We start from the raw sequence: 25,238 nt of genomic DNA on the forward strand, positions 1-25,238 counted from the left end.
CTAAAACCCCTAGTTTTTCAGACAAACTGTTGCCTAATTCCTATCATGTCCTTATAAAATTGATTTTTTGAGCCCAAATCAGCTTTACATTTATCCTTATAAAATTTCATCTTCTTAGATTCAGCCCAGTTTTCCAGTCTGTCAAGATCTTTTTAAATCTTAACTTTTATCATCTCATGTCTAAGCATTCACCCATCAACAAGTACTAAATGTCTTACTATGAAGAGAAAAGAATGAGACTGGTCTCTGATTCTAAGAAATATATGATCTAGCTAGACAGGCAAAATAAATGCACAAGAATTTATATGAAAATAAGTAAATGCCAAGCTATGCAACACCCCAGCACATCACTGAGGTGACACAGGTTTGAGGATCTATGAGGTCCATTCTTAGACGGCTGAGGTAGAATAGAAGTGGACATCATGGCAGCTGAGAAGGCTGATGAACTGAGAGGCCAGTGGAACATCAACATGAATGCTAAAGAGTGAGGTCATGGACTGGAGGGAAGAAGACTATGTTCTAGGTATTAAATTTCTTGAGAAAGAAAGGGAAGTGATCTGGAGGTCTGTAGATGACAGCAAAAAGGATTTGGATAGTGGATTATAAATTAAATGAACTCTGTTTACATAATAATTGTAATATAGAAAATAAAATATTATTTCATTCATTTAGCTGTGATGTGAAGTCCAGGCTAACTACTCCAACCCACACCAATATCTTCTTTTTCAAATTCCTATCAGATATCATTCTATTATACAGTGAGCCCTGCTCAGTTTAGTTCTTTAGTATTCTTTATTACCAGGGTGTTCATCTTACCCGTCCAACTAGACTGTGTGTTCTCTACAAATAGGGACAAGTGTTGCCCTTCTTTTGTCTCCCCCACAGAGATGAAGCACAGCATAGACAGTCAACACTTATTGACTGCTGAAAACAGATTTACTGGCTGTGAGGCGAAAGAAAACTGAAATTGAACAATAAAAACCGACCAGGGATTAGAAAAAGCACCTCAGAGACTATGGTAAGAAATAATAACCACATCATCATTTACATAGAGCCTACTATGTGCCAGGCACTGTGCTAAGCACTTTCAAGTATTGTCTCATTTGGTCCTTACAACAACCTTGGGAAGGTCACAAAGCTAAGTAAGTGTATGAGACTGAATTTGAATTCAGGTCTTCCTGACTCCAGGTGCAGCACTCTGTCTACTGTCTCACTTATCTATACCACAAGGAGAGGTAGCCTTAGTGTCAGAACGACACCTGCTTTTCAGACCCAGAATGGATGCCAACCAAACATACTTACTGGGAACTTTCACAGGGGAGCCAAGATTTATTGAGTTGTCAGCAGCACCCACAGCAATGCCATTCACGGGAGAGCCACAATCTGCAATGATGCCCAGGCAGGCTGATCGCCCACAATCCCAAAGCCGAGCAGTCCCATCTCTAGAACTGGAAATCACATTTCTTCCTCGATCAACAATAGCTGTATCCAAAATACCTAGCAAGAGAAAAAGAAAGGGCTCTAAGTCAAAGGAAGGAGTGCCCAGGAGTCAACTAAGCAAAGATAAAAACATAAAAGCACTAATACTGTCAAATCACACGGACCTCTTGAATTAATTTTTTTTTTGATCTAACATCCTAGGAAACCATGCTGCTTCAGTAACAACCCTCCCCATGATAAGAGAGCAATGTTTCTGAGATCATGATGAAAATATTATTTTATACTTGTTCAGAATTTTATACTTTTGAAAGCACTTTTCCACATTCACTGCCTTGTCTAATTTTCAGAACCCCTGTAAGGAAGTTAGGACTGATACACCTAAGTCTTACTCCTAACCTTGGAACTTACTAGCTGACCATGAGGAAAGTACTTATAGATCATAGAGTGTGTGGGAGGGTGAGAGGATGGGGGGGGCTGGCTGTCTGAGTCGGGGGAGAAGGATGAGTGGACAGATATAAAGCTCAAGTTGTTATATAAGTAAAAATGTGTACTATTATGATCTTGACCTTGCCTAACCAGGTGTGTAACCTTGGTGGAGTAGAAATATTTGGGCTGACAGGACTGGGACCACACCCCATCTTTATTAGTACATTAATGATTTAGGGCAAGTTGGTTCACAGGTTTCCAGCTGGAAAAGGTCTCCAAGGAAATCGTGTCCAAACCCCCCTTCCTTTTACAAAAACATTCCCCGAGAGTGCCATCAAGCCCACACAGATGGCAGACAGTAGTGCCAGCCTTCTTCAGCTGCAGGACACTGCAGTTAATCACTTTAAGCCGCAATTTCCTCCTCTATAAAATGAGGAGTTTGAACTAAATGATCTTGAAGTTTCCTTCAGCTCTGACATTCAATGATTCCACAATCATATAAAGACACAATACTTTTGGCAGTAGAAACACTGTTTATTCTTCCTTTTACCGATTAAAGTAAAGGAAAGAAAGAAGACAGATGCCCTCCTATAACTGAAAGTCACAGGGAATTACTTCCAGCTAGCCTGATGCAGAACTTACATGACTTTAGGTATCAAGCTGCCATGAAACCCCCAGGCAATGTATCAGTCTTAGAAAGGATCTGATTCTAAGCTATAACTCAAGTTGAGTTATAACAACAGTTAAGAATTGCCTTTTAAAATTTAATTTAAATTATATTTAATGTTAGCTATGTTAAACTTTTAATAGCATGCCAAATTTTTTATTTTTAAAAAGTGAAAAATTCACCACTGTAATCTGGATCTCAGATATAATATGTACTAGGTAGTTCAGACAGGACTAGGGTAGAAGGTGGAGAGAGGGGAAATGGGGATTGGGCAGTAACCACCTCTTTTTTAGTCTTAGCTTAGTTTTTTAATTTTTAAAGCATTTTATCTCAAGAAATCCAAGCAGACAGATGGGTCCTTGAATTGGTTACTTGGACAGATTCCCTGGACATAATCAAGAGAAGGGCCAACCCCCAAGAGACCCTAGAAATATCAAATCTACAGAGTAAAGGTCAAGGTTACCAGGAAATTAACCAAGTCACTGATTCACAAGCACCATCATCCTGGCGACTGTACAGATGACAGAGAAGACAGAGAATTTTCCTCACATGCATCTGGACTAGGTATATGAATAATTTCATCAACTATATTATAATAAGGATAAGTCATACTGATGTTTAAGCAACATTTGAGGGATGGGCTTTAGGAAGAGCAATACCTGCAAGTGCCATGGGGCTGAAAGGACAGAGGATGTATCTTTCTCAATACAGAGCCTATATTCCTTTGTGAAATTGGAATTTATATTACTCTTAATTTTAGGAAGCCTCAAGCAAGAAAGGGCCTGGAAGTAAAAAGGAAATAAGAAACTAAGTTTCCCCATACTGTGGGGAACATACTCTGTTCAACATACTGTGAATCTATAAACCATCTTTATTAAGGCAGATTCTCTAAGGACTTCTACTACAAAATTACCAGTGATTGTTCTTTTAAAAATTATTTTCTTTTTCATTATGAATCGAATGCAGATAGTTCAATACACAAAGAACAGAAAAGAGGACTGTATATGAAATTGTGAAGTTCTAATATAAAGTCTGTGTTTTTAAGCATATATTAAATTTAACCTGGTAGTAACAAAATTGCCTTGCTTTTTCTGTGTCACTTTATGAACTTCCTTCTATGTATTTTTAATGAGCCATTGGTATTTTCTTTCTTTCTATCCTTTTTTCCCATCTCTATTACTACTCATGAACTCTCTCCCTTCCCCCAAACAGAAAGCTCTCCCTTGTAACAAAGAACTACAGCCAAGCAAAACAAACACTGGCTATGTCTGATCATTCTGTATTTCTAGTCCATCACCCTTTTGCCAAGAAAGAGGTGCAAGGATTGCTTCATCATCAACAATCTTCTAAAATCATGACCAATCACTGTATTGATCATAGTTCTGAAATCTTTTACAGTGACCTCTTAATTGTCAAATCTGAGGATCTTTTCTCAATAGTTATCCTCTTGATCTCCCTGCAACATTTGACAGTGATCATCCTCTCCTTTCTGGGGTTTTTTGGTTCTTCTTTCTTCTGGTATTCTTCCTGCTTGTCTGACTGCTTCTTCTCAAGCTCGTGGCTGGCTCATTGTCCACATCCTGGCTCCTAACTGTGGGTATACACCAAGACTCTCTTCTGGTCCCTGTCCTCTCTCTACGATCTGTCTTGTCAATCACATAATGAAACATGGATTTAATTTTCTTCTCTCTTGCCTGTTCCTCCCAGAGATTTAGTATCTCTCCTGAGCTCCAATCCTACATAACTTATTAGACACTTCAAAATGGATATCCCATAAACATTTCAAACTCAATACTTTTAAAAGTAAGAACTACTTAATCTTTTTCACTGGACTCAAACCCCTTCCAAACTTCCCTATTCCTGCTGGAGCATCTACATCCTTCCTGCTATCCAGGTTCACCACTTTGGTATTACCTTCAACTCTTCACTCTCCTTTTCTGAACAGATCTAATCAGTTGCTAAATCTTGCTGTTTCTAGTACATATTTTGCATTCACCTCCCTCATTGACATAGTCACCAACTTAGTTCAGGCCCTTCTCACCTCTCACCTGAGATACTGCAATGGTCTCCTAATTTATGTCTCTGTCTCAAGTCTCTCCCCACTCCAATTCATCCTCCACACAGCTGATACTGATTTTCCTGAAGTATATATATAATCTGTCAATATCCTATTTAATCAATTCCAGGAGCTCTCTATTGCCTCTAGGATAAAATACAAATTCTTTTGTTTTACTTTTGATGCCCTTCACATTGTGACTCCAACCTACTTTTTGTAGCCTCCCCTTCTTGTACTCTATGGTCCAGTCATATTGGCCTACTTGCTGATCCTCCAATATGACACTCCATATCTCCCATCTCTGTACCTCTGTACTAACTATCCCTCATGCACTCTCTCCCTTGTGGAATCCTTTACTTACAAATTTAGCTCAAGTACCATTTTCTAAAGAAAGCCTCTTTTTCTGAGCCCAACTGTTAAAAGCCTCCCTTTCTAATTATCTTGTATTTATTTTGTGTGAATTTCTATGTGTGTATGTATATATATGTGTATGTATTACATGTTGGCTTCCTCATTAGATTATAAGCTCCTAGAAGGTAGGAATTATTTCACTTTTGTCTTTATATTCCCAGCGCACAACACAGTATCAGGTACAAAGCAGACATATAATAAAAATCTGATGATTAAAATAGCATTTATATATATTGTAACACCTCTGCTGGCTTATTATAGTCTTGATTTTTTTTTAGAAAGAGTCACACTGTACAAGATCCCAACTATATAATATTCTCTCTGCATATGCCTAATAAAATGGACCCTTGTAAGGCCATGTAAGTGGGTGATGTCCCCATAAATATACTGTGTTAATAATAATTTGCAAAGCTTGCCACTAGCTGTGTCATACCTCTTTTCACCCCTTCAACTGTCATGACCAAAGGACGTCAAGACATAGATCTTCTGAGAGAATGAAGATATGAGAATCATGGGCCCCCACAGGTAAAAATCCACAAATCCAGCCTGAATTTATGGTACTATAGCTATGGGTGTTTCATATTTTGTATCAGTATTAGATGATGTGGGTCTCCAAGAGAAGTGCCCCCTCACCTCACCCCTTGAGAACTGAAACAAACATGAATTGGAGTGCTGGAAGGACAGCCAGAGGCAGTCACATTTCATTCTAGACAGGATCAGCAGCCTGTGGGTATGTATCCTTGTGGGTATCATTGAATATAAATAAAATCTCGTAAGTACATGCACTGCGTTTTCCATGCTAAAATGAAAAACTTTCACTGCTATAAATCCACCCTTTTTGTCAAAAGCAAAGCATAGTACCTGATCTTCTCAGTGCAATACAACAGCCCCCCTTGCCAGCTGAAAATATATTCATACTACCTCCTTCATGAAATGCTATGAAGAGAAAATGCTCTATAAAATGGTTTTAAAATGCTATTTGTATTAAAATAGCATTGTAAAGAATTTTCAGGGTACCATAGGTTACAACTAAACTCTTGAAAATGACTAATATCCAATTATAACACTAGCTTTTAGGTGTATCAATCTCTTTATTATCTAATGGTGTGCTTAATGAATCAATTTACTGAGTGCCTATTTTCACTAAATCAGGTTTCTTCCACCTACAAATTCTGTGATTCCATGAGCTACATGCTATATTATCTGCTTACATACTATGTTACAGAGTTGTCAGGAGGATAAAATGAGATAAAAATGTTTAAGTTGTAACTACTAATATGGATATAATGAAAACAAATAGGTTTTGAGTACCTACTACAGAAGACAACAATGCAATGAAAACAATATTAGACAAGGAATCAGAAAATTTGGATTCTAATCCCAACTCTGATCCTTATTAACCACATCATGGTTTTTGTTGTTGTTTGGACCAACTGCTATTTGACCAATGTAAAGAAACCTTCTCTACCAATAATTAGCCCTTTCTGCAACACACAGCTTAAAGAGCTGCCTGAGGCTGAGCCAATAAAATAAAAATAACAATTCTACCTAAATTAATTTAATTATTTAGTGCCATACCAATTAAACTATCAGATAATTATTTTCTAGAGCTGGGTAAGATAATATCAAAATTCATCTGGAAGAACAAAAGGTCCAGAATAACAAAGAGACTAATGAAAAGAAATGCTAGGGAAGGTGGCCTAATGCTACCAGATCTCAAATTGTATTATAAAGCAGCAATTATCAAAACCACTTGGTATTGGCTAAGAAAGAGAAGGGTAGACAAGTGGAACAGTCTAGGTACCTCAAGACACAGTAGGCAATGAATATAGCAATCTCCTGTTTGATAAATCCAAGGACCCCAGCTTCTGGGATAAGAACTCACTGTTCCACAAAAATTGCTGGGAAAACTGGATAACAGTGTGGCGCAAAGTAGGCATAGACCAATGCCTGACACTGTACACAAGAATAAAGTCCAAATAGGTACACGATCGAGGTATAAAGATTGATACCATGGACAAACTAGAGGAGCAAGGAATAGTATTTATCAGATTTATGAAGAAGGGAAGAATTTTTGACTAAAGAAGAGATAGAAAGCATTATGAAGTACAAGATGGATAATTTTGATTACATTAAACTGAAAAGTTTTTGCACAACCAAACCCAATGCAACCAAAATTCGGAGGGATGTAGTAAATTGGGAAAGAATTTTTACAGCTAATCTCGGGGATAAAGGCCTCATTTCTAGAATATATAGAGAACTGAGTCAAATGTATAACAATACAAATCATTCCCCAATTGATAAATGGTCAAAGGATATGAACAGACAATTTTCAGAGGAAGAAATTAAAGATATCTATAATCACATGAAAAAATGCTCTAAATCACTTTTGATTAGAGAGATGCAAATCAAAACAACTCTGACATACCACATCACATCTATTAGGTTGGCAAACATGACAAAACAGGAAAATGATAAATGTTGGAGAGGATGTGGGAAAGTTGGAACACTAATTCATTGTTGGTGGAGCTGTGAGTTCATCCAACCATTCTGGAGAGTGATTTGGAACTATGCCCAAAGGGCTACAAAAATGTGCATACCCTTTGACCTAGCAATAGTGCTTCTAGAACTGCATCCCCAAGAGATCATAAAAATGGGAAAGGGTCCCACATGTACAAAAATATTTATAGCAGCACTCTTTGTAGTTGCCAAAAACTGGAAATCAAGGGGATGCTCATCAATCGGGGAATGGCTGAATAAATTATGGTATATGAATGTAATGGAGTACTATTGCACTATAAGAAATAATGAACAAGAAGACTTGAGAGAGGTCTGGAAAGACTTATATGATCTGACGCTGAGTGAAAGGAGCAGAACCAGGAGAACTTTGTGCACAGCAGCAACCACAGTGTGCAAGAGTTTTTTCTAGTATACTTGGATCTTCATAGCAATGCAAGGACTTAAAAAAAAAAATAAAATTCCCAATGATCTTCTAAGGCAAAATGCCTTCCACATTCAGAGAAAGAACTATGGAATTCAATTGCAGAATGTAGCAGATCATTTTTTGTGTGTGTGTTTAATGTTCTGGTTTGTTATATGATTTCTCCCATTTATTTTAGTTATTCTACACAGCATGACTATAGTGAAAATGTATGCAATAGGAATGTATGTATAGATCCTATATAGAATTGTATGCTGTCTCGGGGAGGGAGGGGGGTGGTAGGGGGTAGGTAGGGGAGAAAAACATCTAAGTTTTATGGTAGTGACTACAGAACACCAAAAATAAATAAAATTTAAAAAAAAAAAAAGAGCTGCCTGAGGGCAAGGAGAAGTTAGACCAGGGGTGGGGAACCTGTGAGCCTCAAAGCCACATGGGGCCTTCTAGGTCCTTGGATGTAACTCTCTGACAGAGTCCAAGTTTTCCAGAACAAATCCTTTTATTAAGGGGATTTGTTCTGTGAAGTCAAAGGGCTGCACCTGAGGACCTAGAGGGCCACATGTGGTCTCAAGGCCACAGGTTCCCCATTCCTGGACAGCAGGTGTCCCTGGCTCTATTGGAACCCAGATCACTATCCACTATGCTTAGCAGCTGTTCGTCCTGTATGTCATTCATCATCTCTAAAACCTCAAGTCTCCTTATCTGTAAGACATGGATAATAATGATTGTTTTCCTTTTTAACAGAGTCCTAGGAAATTTCAAATGAATTAGGTATAGGAAAAAGCTGTCAAAAAAAACCTGTCAAGTTTTCTGCAAGTTAATTTTATATATTATATAGGTATAATCATCATCATTAAATATGTAAGGTATCAAGGGTGATTCAAAGAAGATGCACCTTCATTCCTTCAAACAAGTTTTAAATGCATAAAAAAATTTAAACAACAATAAAGACAAAAAGGCAAGGTAGCGTATTATTAAGTGAGTCCTACAGACAAAGAGTGCTTTGAATTCAGAGACTGGTCAAATGTAAAGTGTCATCTGACAAAGAAAATTAACAATCTAAGGGGGTGACAACTCTGAGGAGAGAAGCAAATGCATGGCAGTCTTGGCCATCTTGATCAAACGTGTAACGTGCTAACAATCCCTGAGAAAGGCTAATAGCCTCCTAAGTTATTTCTTCAAATAAAGCTTTAGGTAATGAGCAAAAGGGATGTTGTCTCCACCTGGTATCAGTTGGTACAGCACTACACTGTACATATACCAAAAGGCAACAGAAAGACATGGTGTAAGCAGTCTGCAACAATGTTGACTTGGGCCCCAGCACTAATGCAGAGGATCAAGCTGAACTTGGAATCAGGAAGACCTGCGATTCTAACCTCTCCGAGATTCAACTTGTCTTTAAACTGGAGAAAACAACACCTGTAATACTTACCTCACAGGCTGGTTGTGATGCTAAAATAGGAGGGTGTATGTGAAGCATTCTGCAAACTCTCAAGGGTTACATTTATGTCAGCTATTAGAAGATATTAGCAATCACAAAGGAGTGCAAAGGGGATGGGCTGGTCACGTAGTGAGAGTAAGGAATGACAGCTGGATGGCCCTCCTGAGGGATGCATGAATGAATGAAAAAGCAGTTATTAAGTGATTTCTATGTACAAATCACTGGGCTAAGTGTGCCAGAGATACAAACAGAAAAACAAGAGAATCCTTACTCCTTAGGAGCTCAAATCTAATGGAGAAAATTAAGTAAATACGAGATTTCAGCTATGAGTGAGCTGGAAAGGCTCAGCGGTTCCTAGGTCACAGCTGTAGAACATCCTCTTTAGGGTCATTCCCATTGATATTCATTTCTGACTATGAGTCATCTGACAAGGCAGGCACCAAGGACCACAGTGGTGGGATCTTTCCTGGAGCTGCAGCTGCTGAGAAAGCAGGGGCTGCAGCCCCTGTGGACAAGGTGGAAAGATCACCTCTCTCTGAGATTCGTTCCCTTGGAGGATAGCTTTAGGACAGACTGGAAGCAGGGCTAGTGGTCCAGTAAATAGTAAAAGAACATATGGGGGACCTCTAGTGAGATGGGTGGCTCCTTTGTAGCGGACTTTTGCCAAGATAAGAACAAGCAGCAATCACATAAAAGTCATAAGAGATCAGAGATCTGCTGAAGTATATTGTGGGCAATTAAGATCTCTATGCACATGGACAGAATAAACAATGACTCCTCAGAAAATCTGTTGTTCCCTAGGCAGTGTGGTGCATTCTGTCCTGAATCTCTGTGAGATGCTTAGTCAGTTATTCTTCCCTCTCTGGACTTTAGTTTTCTGGTCTGTAAAAAGAAGGGGTTAGACTTGATTATCAATAAGGTCCTATCAAGTATTGGTATTCAAAACGCCAAGTTTGACTGTACTCTTAGTTCTGAGGATGAACTAATAATAAGGAAATATATCCAAGCCCCTTTTTCTCTAGCATAGAAGTAAATTACTTCCTGAGAACATTCTCTGCTAATTACATCTTCCCAAGGAGTTTGGAGGTCTTTTATGAGAAATGAACACTGGGGTCAATGATATATATTTCAAACTCCCTGGCAAAATGCCTCCCAACCTAATAGGTCAACTCATAAGATGTAGAACAGGTAAAGAATGCCTAGTTCAACAGGAAAGGCAGCCCCAAGGAGATACCTTCCTTGGGAAAGATGTGTAGCAGCTGAGTCCTTTTGCACTGCCTTTGCTCTTATGACTTCTTGGGATCTTGGGCAAGCAACAAGCAGGCCATGGAACTTGAACACCTCCTTCTAAAGTTTGTTTTGCTCCCTGGTGAGGCAGGATTATGTCAATAGCATGGATGAGGAAGAAAGGTGAATGGGTGTTAGTCAATGTATTCAGAATTTTCTAGATATTGTAAGACAATGCTTTTTCTTGCAGAAAAGATTACAAAACTGTTTGTTCGGAAACCAGAGCAAGTTATCAAAGAAGATATTTCAGAGGTAATAAATGAATTAGAGAAAAGAAGGACTAACTTAGAAGATTGGACACTTGCAACAGGTACTAGAAAATATTAACATACAGCATAAATAAACTATAGCAGGGACTCAAAGACCATTAGCAAACCTAAAGAACTAAGGTTAATTTGAGATTAAGAGGCATCAGTTAAAATTCCTGTGTCCATGGATGAAACACGGCTCTTTTGCCATCTTCAAGCAAAGGGAGCAAACTAACAATTATCTTCATTGTAATGTTAAGAGAAGCTGAAAAATATCTTTCTAAAGCATAGTTCTGACCACATCACCTTCTCTCCTTAATCAATCAATTCCAGTTTCTCCTTATCACCTCCAGGATCAAGTACAAACCCTCTGTTTAGCATTCAAAGCCCTTCACAACCTACCTCCACCTCACCTTCCCAGTCTTCCCACACTTCATGCTCCCCCAATCTACTTTGTGATCCAGTGACACAAAAAATCCATTTCTCAATTCCAGGCATTTTCACTGGTGTCTTCAATGCCAGGAATCCTGGCTTCCTTCAAGTCCCAGCCAAATTCCCACCTTCTACTTTAATTTTGATCCATACTTTAATGATAGTATCTTCTCTCTGTTGAGTGTCTCTGTTTTATCCTATATACAGGTTGCTTGTACCTAGTTGTTTGCATGCATTCAATTGTGAGTAAATTGAGAGGAGGAACAGTCTTTTGCCTTTCTTTGTATTCCCAATGCTTAGGACAGTACCTGATACACAGTAAATACTTACTAAATCTGAACTGAATGACTGACTATAAAGCATTTAGTTTTGTATAAAACAAACAAAAAAGGTCAACCTAGACAGTTTTTTTCCTACATATGGTTTCAGAAAATATATTTTCTAAATTTTCTGAAATGCATATTATTTTGATAAACTAAGAATAGTGCTTTTTAAAAGCAAATTTAGTCTTTCATTTTTTTACCACTTAAATTCCTCTTGGTTTTGTCTCCTATAACGTATCTTATTTGAACACTGTACTGCCATTACATCCACATATTAAAGTGAACAGGTGTTTAGAATTTCTTTTCTAGAGTACTGTCCCAACTAAACTATTTTCATTGGAGAAAATCCTTCTGTGTTTTAGTTGGATGAAAAGCATATAATGGCTTCCCAAATTTTTTTACAGCATATTTTTACATCAAGTTGAATTACTAACAACCTCTCTGCATGGATTTACATATATTCAATAATATATATATTTGAGTATAATCTGAGGGGAAGAAAATTAGCCTGGAAAGCAGATCAAGATACTCAGTCTGTTCCCAGTACTACCTAAGAAGCCTCAGTGTTGCAGAAAGGGATATGATAAATTCAGGTTGCCACATGTCTAAGAGATTTGATATTTTTATATACTGAGGGGCTCTCTGCAAAGACCCTATGTAAATATATTTTATTACTAAAAATACGAATAAAAGGATCATAAATTGCTCTCCCCCTCAATAAACAAGGAAACTCAGGCCCAGAAAGCAAAAAGAACCTATTTATGCTCAAACAGGTAGTGAGTAGCAAAGCCATGATTCAAACCTACCGTTTCCTACTGCAAATCACAGGCTGTTGCCACTCCATCAGAAATTATTTGTTTTAGGGCAAAAGAGAGAATGATTGTTCCTAAATCATGCTGTGTTTCTGGGGGCCCTAAGTGAAGCATCTGGAAGAACCACCCATCATACCTCCTTTGTGACCAATGAAGGTCACCACGCAGTTTGCATCCTCTGCTGACCAAATCTTCACCTGTGCATCCATTCCCCCACTCAGAACCACAAGGCCTGATGGGAAAAACCTGCAACAATTCACATCAAATATATGTCCTTCCAGTACTCTCTGGAAAAACAAAAGAAAATGCCATGCTAGTTCTTTTGTCTATCCTTTAGTATTTTCTTACCCACAGTATCTATATGGAAATAAAAATAACAGACCCACTGAAGAAGGGAAAATATTAAATTCTGACATCTGAGGGACCTTTAGTTCATCTTTCTAAACCATGATTGTGGAGGAAGTGAATAGCTTGCTCTCTTGGTCTTTGATACTGGATGTCATCAGTTTTAATTTTTTATCTTGATGTGTTCCCATCTGAGTCCTCTTTGCATGTCCTGAGAGATTCACAAGGTTCTGTGAGCATAGTGCAAGCTCTAGTATGTCCCAACAAGCAAGAAAGGTTCTGAGGAAAAGTCCGATAACAGTCTATGTGCCATCTCAGGACCTGCTTAGCTAAGTTTAAAGAGACTTCACCAGTAAAGCCATAGGATAATGAATTTTTTAAGGTCATATATCAATCTGCCAACTAAGTCAAAGAAGAACTTCAATCTGCTCTAAAGGAAGGAATATTCATATTGATGGAATTAGGTACCCATGAAGTACTAAAGCAGGAATCTTGATATTAAAACTTCCCCCAGGGCTGATTCTAAGTGTAAAAAGCTACTGGGACTTGGGATTCCTTTTAACTAGATACACTGAGGCAGGCAAGTTTGTCTTCAGTGCGTGTAGTATGGCCAGAGCAGTACAGTGATCACAAAACCCAACAACTAAAAGGTGTTCACAGTCACGAGGGAGGCTGTACATTTATTCACCTGCTCCTGCATTCCCCTAACCCACTTTATGATCTAATGGACTATAAAATGTCCATTAAGAAGCTCTTCAGTCTACTAAATGAGAAAGAAGACTCCACTTAAATTCTTTGAAAAAGAATATGTTATTGTGGAAAGAAAGCTAGAGTGAGAGATAGAATATGAGAGTCTGTATCCTGGAGCTAACAATGGATGGATACAAAGCCTTGAGCAAATTCCTTAACTTCTCTGAGCCTCCACTTCCTAATCTATAAAACCAGGATAATAACATCTGCATTACCTACCTCACAGGGGTATTCTGAGCAAAGAAAGTTCTTTGTAAACTTTCATGTACTATATAAATATGACCTATCATTATGAGGAAGTATAGACAAGCTGGGATGGACTGCTAGTTCTGGTACTTATTACCTGTGTGACCCTGGTTAGTTCATTTTACCCTGGGCCTCAGTTTCATTATTCATAAAATTAAGTGTGTTGGCCCAGATGACTTCTTTTAAGAGTCCTTTTTAGCTCTTAAGCCTATGATCCCACTGCTATTTTTATCATTATTATTACAACTGAAGATCATTAAACAAGCATCCTTTGAGTATGGTCTAATAAGCAGAGCCACTCTCCCCACTCCCACACCCATCATCTTGCTGCCGTGACTATCAGCAGCAATAAATAGCTGGTTCTCAAGCTACTCTTTGGTAAAACCCCCAAATCCCTCCATTCACTTACTCTGAGCTCTCCATTAGCTGCCTGCCAGATTTTCATGGTCCCATCAGTGCTGGTGGATACTCCAAGGCCTCCTCCACTAGAAATATCCAGGCATGTTATCTGTTCAGAGACACCTCAGGTTACAAACTTTAACATGTTCCTTTGCACAGGACACTGTCTTCCTTGGTTTTTTAATATCTCCCAAAGCCATATCAAGCCAATCACATACCTGTCCACTGTTATCTTGTCTCCCCACTTATTAACCAACCCCTTACATACAGCCAGCTCCTAGCGACTTGGGAGGATTCTGCCATCTCCTCAGATAGTTATCAATCATTCATTGGGTGCCACCTTCCTGTACAATTCAGTGCTAGGGAAACAAAGATGGCAAGTGACCCAGTATCTGTTTTCAAGGAGACAGGATATCTAAACAAATTCAACATAAAGACATCCTATCACACCTGCACCGGTACCCTCTTGTTCAGCTAAATCCCCCAGTTGCCAATATCTAGGCCATTGCTTTGAATCTTTTGCTTTTACTCTTTAAAAACAACAACAACCACAACCACCTTTCTATGGGTGTATTTAAAAGATTCCATTAATCAACAAACATTTATTAAGTGCATATTATATGCCAGACATCAGGAGAGGCCTGAGGGCTACAAACACAATGAATGAACGAATCCCTACTGTGAAGACATCTGAGTATGTAAAAGTAAATATAAAAAGAATGACTACAAATAAACACAGAGTAGTTTAATAAAAGCTAATTTGGGGGGAAAGACACTAGTTATTGGTTAGGGGAAATTAGGGAAGGCTTCATGGAGACACTGGTGCCTGAACTGCATCTTGAAGGGAGAAGTGAATTCTATGAGGCCAAGGTGAGGAGGAAAGATATTCCAGGCATAGGGGATGGCTAATACAAAAGCACTGGAAAGAGAGGTGGAGTTTCACATGAAGAACAGAAAGAAAGCAAAGTTGGGCTGGAAGGCATAATGTGGAAGAGGGAATTTTAGGGGTTGCTATGCTGCATCAGGGGCAAGTGACCCCTTAGAGCCAGAAAGTTTAAAAAACAAAGAGTCCTTTTACAAAAATCACATGCCAGTACCCTCAGGTAGAAGTAATTCTCAAGGCAGTTTAAAAACCGTTCAGAAGATTAAACCTCAAGCATGAAGGTTAAAAAAGCAATCAGCCAGGAGGATCCCTAGGGTCTCAGGAGCTTCCTGCCAAAATCTCAAAAATCACTTTATACTCATCTTTCCGAGGGCCTCCAACCGAGTCCTAAATCAATTCATCCACAGGCAAAATTTAAAGAAATGCCCCAGGTCTGTACCATACCTTTCTTGTTTGTAAAAATGTAACCATATTGTGGGAAGGTAGAGTTAATTCACACTGCTCCAGTTTCTGGTCCACAATACTCTTCCCCTAACACCTGGACACCAATACCAAATGCTCAGGAGTCCTGCCAGGTTCACAAAAGTCAACTTAATAGCATAACAGTCCACCTTCTCATACAAAGCTACGAGGGAACTATTAAACAGCAAAAAGGGCCCCTTTTTGAAAGGAATGACCAGATTCTAGAGGTTGTGGAGGTATAAGCAGTACTTGGCAAATGATTAATATGTGGGGTGAGGGAGGGTGAACTGAGGTTAATTTGAGATTAACAGTCTGAGACAATGGAATGACAGTGATGCCTTGAATAGAAATGATGAAGTCTAAATAAGGGAGAGTTTGATGAAAAAGATAAGTTCAATTTTGGACTTGCTGAGTTTGAGATGTATCTTAGCTATCCAAAAAGTCTAACAGACAATTAGTGATGTGGGACTAAAGATCAGGGGAGAGACTGGAACTAAATATGTAGAACTGTGATTCATCTGCAGAGAGAATGTAGTTAAGCCTGTGGGAAGTGATTAGATTACAGAGGGAGAGAGAGTGAGCATAGGATAGAACCTTGGGGAATGCCCATAGTCAGGGAGGAAATGAGGGAGCAAAGGAGACAGAGAAAGCACAGTCAGACAGCAGAATCAGCAGAGTAGTGTCACACAAACACAGAAAGGAGAAAGTCGAAGAGGAAACAAACAGTGATCATCAGTGTCAAATGCAACAAATTGGCTAAGAAGGATGAGTATGGAGAAAATTCTTTTAGATTTGGCATTAAGAGATTACTGAGAACTCAGCAGAGAGCAGTTTCAGTTGAGTTAATTGGTCAGATGCCAGAGTGAAAACAGCCAAGGAGGCCCGAGTTTAGAGGAAGCATGTAAAGACAGGCAGTATAGACTTGAAAGAAACCAGAGCTCAACTATCACTTCAGGTCATTACTGGTCATGTCACAAGGGTGAGTCACTTAATCTCCTTCAGCTTCACTTTTCTCAACTGTAAATCAGGGATAATGATATAAGTGCTTGAGGTGGAGGGCACCTCAAAGACAGTGGTTGAGAAGACAACTTCAAAATCAGGCCCACAGACACTCAACAACTGTATGACAAAATAAAGCTGACTACACATCCAACTGATAAGGGAATCGTTTCAGAATCAGATGTGTAGTCAGATTAGTGCCTAATTAAGAAAAATATCCAAAGGGTAGCAATAGGACAAAATTGTGCACAATTATAACTCTAACCTGTTTTAAACACACTGTTGAGTCTGAAAAATGGGAAATGGATAAAAGGAAACACTGGCTCTGATGATCATCATTTCTTAGGGTTATTTAATCAATGTAAAACAGTTCCCTCAATAAAGAGATGAAAAGGGCCTAGAAACTCCCACAAGCAGAAAACAACTTGATTTCCTTACCAAATGAGGAAAGAGAGACATAGGAAACAAGAGCTGCAGTGATTTGAGATACAAGTTCCAGACTGAACCAAGATGTTAGGGAAAGAGTATTACAACCTCTCCATCTAAATACAGGTTCCCCAACCCTGGTCAAGTTGCACAATCCAAAAATGTTAAGGAGTAACTGAATCAACTTAAGTACCAGGAACATTGAGAATGGAACTAGAAAACATACAAGATATCCCAGGAGACATGTATACATGACACGTTCAAAGAAATTAGGAAAAGGAGCCTTCTGCTTAAGATGGTAACATGAAAAGTCATAAAGGAGCCTAACTCTCTTACGTAAACAGAAGGGTGCCATATAAGAAAATCAAGAAATTCAAAGAGAAACAAATTCCTTCATCCAGCCTCAGATTACACAAAAAGACAGGAAGAAGCACTGGTAAGGTAGTATCACAAGAGAAACCAGCATACATGTATATAAACAGGCTAGAAGCCTATCAGCACTCTAATCAGTGATATTCCAGGGGGTACCTGAAGCCTGGCTCATGGAAGCCCAGAGGGCTCTGACAGGGAATCTGTAGAGGCACTGGAAACCCAGATTTTTGAGCATGAATTTGAAGCTGAGAGAGTTCAAACTATGGGAACACCGAGCTCTGATCCTATAATATATTCTGGTTAGCATGAAAACTTCAGTGTTCTGACCTGGGATGATACACATTAGCTAGAAACCCACAATGGCTCTGAGCACATACACACCGGTGGCGGCAGAAGCTAGTGATAAGAGTCCAGGAAACAAGAGTTAGGTCTAAACAAAGACTACCAAGAATGCCAAGAATGAAGGAAGAAGACAACCTAGTCTTAGCACAAAGACTCAAAACAGGAACTGAGCCTGGAAACATGAGTAAAATAGAATAAGACACTGAACACTATCAAGAAATACTATTAGGCCTGGCTTGAAATCAGCAGGGGACAGCACTACACCATCGTGAAGAGCAGCCAGAAACATGGTGGACCTAAGTGTTATGATCACTGCTGGCATGTGTGCAGCCTTTTTCATCAGCTGATATATTTACCATGACCATCCCTATATTCAAGAACAGGCTCCAAGAGTGAAGAAACAGAAGCTTACTAAAGAGAGAACTGGGCATTCCAAGTTACCTGACCTTAAAGATGCAGAAGCTATTCAGAAGTTCTTCTTTGGTGAGGGATTACTAGCCCAAAATGAATATGAAAAGGGTGTTGGTCACTTGACAAATGACACTGTTGTCTGTGGGGAGTCACAGCAATTGTTCTAAGTTTTATGGCAAAAGGTTCCACCCACCAATGTTCCAGATGCCTCTAACTAAGGTACTCTCCCCTGTATCATGGTGGCATGATAGGGTGGATGCCTTGATGGGGGTTTATAACTGGGCTGCTCAAAGCGAGCAATGATGATGCCTCTGAAACCAGATCCAGACTAGAATTGTTTACCTCAGTCACATCATCCAAACTGACTTCCCATTACTATCCCAAAGAAGGCTATAATCTAGTCTGGGGGCAGCTTGGGACCTTAGCACTATGTGGCATCTAACACAGAGAATAGCGAAGCAAGTCACCTAGGATCACAGAATTTAGAGCTACAAGAAAGAAAGTCTTCTAGTCCAAACCCCTCATTTTAGAAATCAGCCACTGAGAAGGGACACAACTTATAAGTAGTAAAATCAGAACGAGAGCCCAGGTCTCCTGACTCTCAAGTCAGAATTCTTTCTCCTCCGGCATGTTCTATTTCCATCATTCTATAATACAAAGGAATTAGTTTTCACTACTTATGAATATGTTTACACCACCTCACTAGTAAAAATGAAAATTTCCAATACCTTCACATTCTTCTCAGCCAAATACTTACACTCTTTGTATGAATTCTAGAAAAGGTGGTATGTGGTGCCAAGAATTTGGAAGATGCATTCTCCTTTGGACATGAAATGTGAATGCTTTTCTAAAGGGGGAAAGAAAAGAGAGTTCTATCAATAAATTAACAAAATATTTAGATGTCCATTTATAGGAAAATTCGCCTCTCTAAGGTCTCCACATTCCAGTCCTTCCTCCTAGCCCCATAAATACAAGTGTGCACACACATGTCTACACATAAACACTTGTACATGCATATACCCACTCACACACTTGGCAATCCCTCATCAACGTTTATCACATTTTCCACTATAGCATAGGTCTGCTAGGTCAGTTTGGCATGATGAAGATACTATTATCCCCCCCAAACACTGCTATGGCTGATCTATTGGTAAACAATGAGTATTAATAAGCACAATCTCATTAATCCTCAGGGGTAAGTTTAATACCTCCCAATTTACAGATGAGAAAAAAAAATGGAAGAATCAACTTAAAACCATTTATAAAGTGTTTACCATGTACATGGCACTGGAGATTGAAAGAGTAAATCAAATATAGACATTACACTCAAGCAACTCACAAATGGGTGGAAGTGACATGAGAAGAGAACGAAGGATGAGGGGGGTGGGCAATCTGCAAAAGACACAGACATAAATATGATCCTGCCAGGATGTGGCCTGAGTCAGAGGGTGTATGTTCAAATCCTGGCTCTGCTACTTAGGAATGCAGTGTTACTATGAGCAAGTCCCTCTTTGTTTTCCTGTGTCTTCATCTGCAAATTGAGCAGGTTGGCTGAGATGATATTTCTGAGATCCAAATTAGATCTAAATCCCACAAATGCAAAGGAGAGGTCCAAACAAAATGGGAGAAATCTGAGGATTAATACTCCGCTGAAGGGAAGATTTCCCAGAGAAGGTGGCACCTGAGATGGGCCCTGGAAAAAGGAAGGAGTTGCAATAGTTATAGAATTGCAGGAAAGTGAGAAGGCTGATGGTCGAAGGGGAGTTTCTTTCAGGCTTGGAAGCTAGTCTGAGTCAAAGCAATGACCCTCCCACAAGACTTCCTTATCTGCTCCCCTGCTCCAGGTCTTTCCTAACCTTTTTCTTAGATGCACTAATTCTCACCTGAACCCCTCCCTAGGCTCATCCTCCCCTTCAACTGTCCTCCTACTCTGAGCTTCTTTTCACCTCTGATGCTGGCCTTCTCCCCTCAGGTTCACCCTCAACGCCTCTTCCAGCTTAAGGCTTTATAAAACTTAAAGCCCCACATAGATCTCAAATCATTATCCTTGGCCCCCTTACCTACCACCCCCATTTCCCTCCATTTACAAAGGCCTAAACAAGAGGATGGATACTATAAAACCCAGGGGCAGGGCTCTAAAAGTAACTATGGATGAGACTGAAATTAATAACTTTGGCGAAAACCAAAAATAGAAATTCTAACACTACTGGCCTACTTCATTAAGTTACTGCAAGTGTATCCTGACATCAGAGAAAATATATCAGATAAATACTTGAACAGCTAAAGAAAATTTTGCAGCACATTATAAAATTTCCAGTGAAGATTTTCCAAAACTCTCTACAAGGTTGGTCTATATCCAATAATGCTGCTAGATAAAAGTCTTAGCAACCCCATCCTATTTTCATCATTGTAAAGCAAAATAATGTTATTAAAAGTCACAGGATTTAATGCTGGAAGGGTCCTCAAAGCTCATCTAGAAGTGATGAAGGCCTTAACTATAACAGTGGTTTTGTGTGTGTATGTGTGCTTCAAAAAATTTATTACATTTTCTTTACATAATAGAATGCTGTGGAGGTAAGATTGTTAAGACTTGCCATCTAACTGGGCATGAGGGAATGGGAAAGGGGAGGGAGGATGAGGTAAGGCTAACTCAAGATTATAAACCTGGAAGCCTGGAAGGATGGCAGGAAGGGAAGTCTAGAGGAGAGATAGGTTTAGGATGGGAAGATAACAAATTCTGTTTTGGGACAAACTGAATTTAAGATGCCTATAATGTATCTATTGAAGCTGCCTAACAGAAATCTGGTAAAATGTGGTAGTGGATCTCAGGAAAGATGGGGGCTATAAGGTGCAATGCTAATCAGAGAGTTAAAGATCTTCCCCACCCATTGTCCATTAAGGAAAGCTTGATTAGGGGAGGCCCACACCTTTTGTTAATTTGTAATGCACTGGTTCTCAAAGGTTGTGATGTCCTCTGGCTCTCAAAAATACACAGATACTCTGAGGTAAAGTTTTACTTTGGGGCTTACTCACTGGAAGCATGTGTTTGGCCAGACAAGACTCTGGGAGGCCCCCAGCTTTGAAAACCCAGATGTTGGTGCTTCTCTCTCTGCTAACCGTGTATATATGTAATGGTCAGATAGTTGGATCTGTCTGTTGATCTGTGATGTATGTATTACTTATGGTGAGACATTTGGAAGCCCTGTCTGTTGATTATTATTTCTTTGTATTTTCTCTGAAGTTCAGGGTGCTGACTTTTTCCCCTGAACTAAATGAGTGATGTATGTGCTTTATTAAAGTGATTGTTAACCCCTCAAAAGTTGTTTTCCTTTTAGAACAGCAGATCTAAGAACCTGTACAGTAGGCCCTCCTGGATGTGTATGTCGGGGTGCTTGCTTTTACATAAGGTGAATCTGGGAGGCATCTTCAAAAAGGGAGCCAAAAGTGAAGAGAGGCAGCAAGAGAAAATGGATAGATAGTTGGTCTGAGATTCAGGAAAACCTAGATTCAAATTCTGCCCCTGTCACATCCTGGCTGTGTGATCCTGAGCAAGTCATGAGAGAGAGAGGGAGAGGGAGAAGATAGGCCAGGAACAGAATATTGTGAACATCCATGGTTAGAACATGTTGAATGATCCATCAAAGAAGACTAAAAAGAAACGGTCAAGTACACATATAAGAAAAGAACAAGAAAAAAGTAGTGTCACAAAAGCTGGAGAAGGAGGGAGTATTTAAAGAGAAGAGGGTGGTCCATGTGGAAAGCTGTAGAGGCTAAGAAAGATGAGAACTGAGAAAGAACTTAACAATTAAGAAAAGAAATTAGCAATTAAGAGGTCCTCGGTAATGAATCAACAAGCATTAAGAACTTTCTGTGTGCCAGGTACTGTGAAGTGTACTACAGATACAAGTGCAAAAACAAAACAGTCCTTGCCCTCAAAGAACTTCTATTCTGTCAGGGGAAACAACATCTATAGTCTCATTTAAGTTCAGTAAGGTTAGAAGCCAGAATGCAAAGGGATTAGAAAGGAATAAGTGAGTAACAAGAGCAAATAAGGAGGAAAGGGAGTGTAGATGGATTCTCCTCTGAATCTAGTTATAAAAAAGGAGAGCTATGGGACAATAGCTTCCTAACTGATCCATTCTTACTTGCTAGGGTATTAGTCAGGCATGACAAATCCAGGAGGTGGGAAGGTCCTATCACATTTGCCCATTCATCTTCCTCTTCTCTCTTTAGGATACATCATTATCCTCATGGGTATGCAGGGCTATCTGCTATACTGGAAACCCACCTATCCTTCCAACTGATTTCAGGTGAAATACGAATACAGGACTCCAATGCAGCAAAGGCTAGGCCCCTCTGCCAAAATGCAAAGACAGTGGAACTAGCAGTTTGCCCCTGAAATGGATTCATGCCAAGCAAACACAAAGTGTACTACAGCCTAAAGGGGCTTTGCCCTTCTTTTATCTATTCAGATCTTATTCGTGTTCAGAGTAACAAAGCACCAAAAAGATCAGAGTATCAGCACTGAAAAAGACTTCAGAATCATCTAGTTTTACAGAAACTAAGGTTTAGATAGAGGAAAGGACTTACCCAAGGTCACAAAGATGGTAGCAGAACAGAGACTGAACCCTAGTTTCCAGTCTCCAAATTCACTGAAGACCAACCAAACCACTCATTTGAGGTTCTCCAATATCAAGCCTAGTCACCACCAACTGCAAGCACTAATAATGAAAGAAAGCTACATGTTTCATTCTTCACCCCACACTCATTATTGATTCTAAATGAGATCTGATCATTATAACAAATCTAAAGAGATATGTGATCACAGGAGAAAAAAAACAAATTATTCAAATAAATGAAATATAATTTGGGAAACTACCTGGTTATGGTACAGACATAACAAATGCAATAACCTAAAAGAGAGTAGTGTAGATATAAAGAATTGAAATCAAAGACATCAAACGCATTAGAAGAAGCAAAAGCCTACCTACCTTAGTAATTTCATTCACAACAAATCCTTCTGAAGCTGTGATCTCTGGAATTCCACTGGAGTCGACTCCCTGGCAAATTAATCTGCCATATAAAGTTGGTTTCCCTACAACACAAAATAAATAAAAGGTTTCTCAAAAGATTAGGAATGAGCATGTCTAACCATAAGTCCAATCTTGACATATGGAAAGGCAGAGAAGGATTTGTCCTGAAAGATAGGCAGGATATGGGGTTCAAAAGCACAGCACTAGGAGATTAAAGACTCTAACTGGCATGGAAAGATGGGGATAGATGTAAGAGACAGTTCATTCAACAACATTTATTAAAAGGCAGCATGATTCAGTGAAAATAGCACTAGATGTGTAATGGGAAGATATAGGTTTAATTGCCAGCTCAGACACTTAGATGTGACTTTGGAGAAATCATTTTCAAGTCCTAGAAACTCTAGAAGAATGGTGATACTATTAATGGAAATAGAAAGCCAGGAAAGATAGCAATATGATGAGCTAAATTTTAGATATGCTGAGCTCGAGACGATGGCCTCAAGACATTTAACTGAACTATCCAAAAAGCACCTGGCAATTTGACACAGAGAATGCCGAGAACTAGAAATACAGATTTGGAGATCACTCTAAAAAGGTTATAGTTGAAGTCATAGGACTATTTAAAAGATATGAGCTATTTCGTCTACAGAAAGGAAGGGGCCAAGGGATAAAGAAATAAAGCATACATTATCAGACATTATTGTGATAAGCTTGTTTCTGCTTAACTATTTCACTTTGCTATGAAGAAAGATTCTACTTTGGTGGTTAGAGAGGCTAGTAGATGTAAGTGATGTAAAAAAATGCAACAACAAAACATTTTTTAAAAGAAAAATAAAGCTTACAAGCTGATTAGAGAGCACAAGTAACATCTCCTTGAATCAGCCAGTGGCTTTGAAAAGGAAAGACAGTCTTGGGATATCACAGGACGTCCAGTAAAGGAGTTTGGATACCATCACACAGTGGAGAGTTGGGGAGCCTCTGAGGAATGTAACAACAACCACAACGAGGAGTTCATTAGGAGTTCTGGGGAGAGCTAAGTAGTTGCATTTGAGAACTAGAATATCTTGTATTTGAGGGAAGGGTGATGCTGAGAAGATTCACAAGCATTACCTGGGGGGTGACAGCTCAGCCAGGCTTCTCCTTCATTCCTCCTGTGAAGAGATATGGAACCCTAATTAGCTTAGTATTAAGGGGGTACAGTGATAGGAGAAGAGGTAGAAGAATCATGGAATCTCAAAAAAACCATTCTCTATTTTCCTCCCAGAAAGGAGTGATTATGCCCCATCCTCAGTTATCTCAAGAGCAAATTATACCTGTCATATATCATCATACTCTAATTTATATTGATTATTTGAGTAAATCTTATTTCCAGTTGCTAGACAATAAGCTTTCTGACAGTAGAGATAATCTTTGTATAGCCCACACAGCCTAACAAGGGTATAATCAAATTGAATCCCATCTACAGCCTTACAGAGGAAGAGTTACCTAACCTCTTCTTGATGATGAGTTTACTTTCTCAGAAGGTAGCTATTTTATTATCTGAACAATTGTAGGGAAAAAAAAACCCTACTCACACACAGCTGAAAAATATCTACTGGACTTCATAACTAAACAAAACAAATCTAATCCCTGTTTAAGGACTTTAAAGACCTTTCAAATACCTAAAGAGAACTAACCTTAACTAATTCTTATCTAAGAGGTTCAAAAGCTTAGCGTTATCCCTGACTCCTCACTCTCCCTTACCCCACATAATCCAATCAGTTTGTCAAGTTGTGCAGATTCTACCTCCAAAACATCTTTCCTCTATCTCCATCTCTCCATTCATATACTCACCAACCTTGTTCAGACTCTCATCATCTCACCTGAACTACTGCAATTGCCTCCTAACTGTTCTCTAGCTTCAAGTCTTTCCCCACATGGCAACTTTCCTAAAGGACTGGTCTGCACAAGCTGCCATGCCAACCAATAATTTCCAGTCCTTCCACATTCCAGCTAAGCTGCCTTTTTATGTTCCTCACACAGGACACTCCATATACTTTATCTTTGCCTTTGCACTGGCTGCCCCCATTCCTGGACTGCACTCATCTCC

The 25,238-nt window shown here is 39.2% G+C and overlaps 1 protein-coding gene across 6 annotated transcripts in view; it reads right to left on the reverse strand.

Annotated features, from left to right (window-relative positions):
• PAAF1 (proteasomal ATPase associated factor 1) overlaps positions 1 to 25,238 on the reverse strand; it is a 61,206-nt gene that overhangs the window by 25,465 nt on the left and 10,503 nt on the right. For 4 of the 6 annotated variants that reach the window (XR_011967402.1, XM_072610890.1, XM_072610891.1 and 1 more), the window contains exons 2-7: positions 24,260 to 24,300; positions 23,108 to 23,211; positions 18,874 to 18,963; positions 14,232 to 14,330; positions 12,618 to 12,768; positions 1,303 to 1,497 (exon numbers count right to left, since the gene is read on the reverse strand). Coding sequence is in view for 5 of the 6 variants with exons in the window: in XM_072610890.1 (XP_072466991.1) it covers positions 1,303 to 1,497; positions 12,618 to 12,768; positions 14,232 to 14,330; positions 18,874 to 18,963; positions 23,108 to 23,211; positions 24,260 to 24,300 (680 nt within the window). In the remaining variant the exon portion in view is untranslated. Of the gene's footprint in view, positions 1 to 1,302; positions 1,498 to 12,617; positions 12,769 to 14,231; positions 14,331 to 14,439; positions 14,529 to 18,873; positions 18,964 to 23,107; positions 23,212 to 24,259; positions 24,301 to 25,238 lie in introns of those variants that run through there. The other 2 variants (XM_072610892.1, XM_072610894.1) reach the window with 2 other exon arrangements.

This window comes from Notamacropus eugenii, chromosome 5 (genome assembly GCF_028372415.1).
Source record: "Notamacropus eugenii isolate mMacEug1 chromosome 5, mMacEug1.pri_v2, whole genome shotgun sequence".
Taxonomy (NCBI): Eukaryota; Metazoa; Chordata; class Mammalia; order Diprotodontia; family Macropodidae; genus Notamacropus; species Notamacropus eugenii.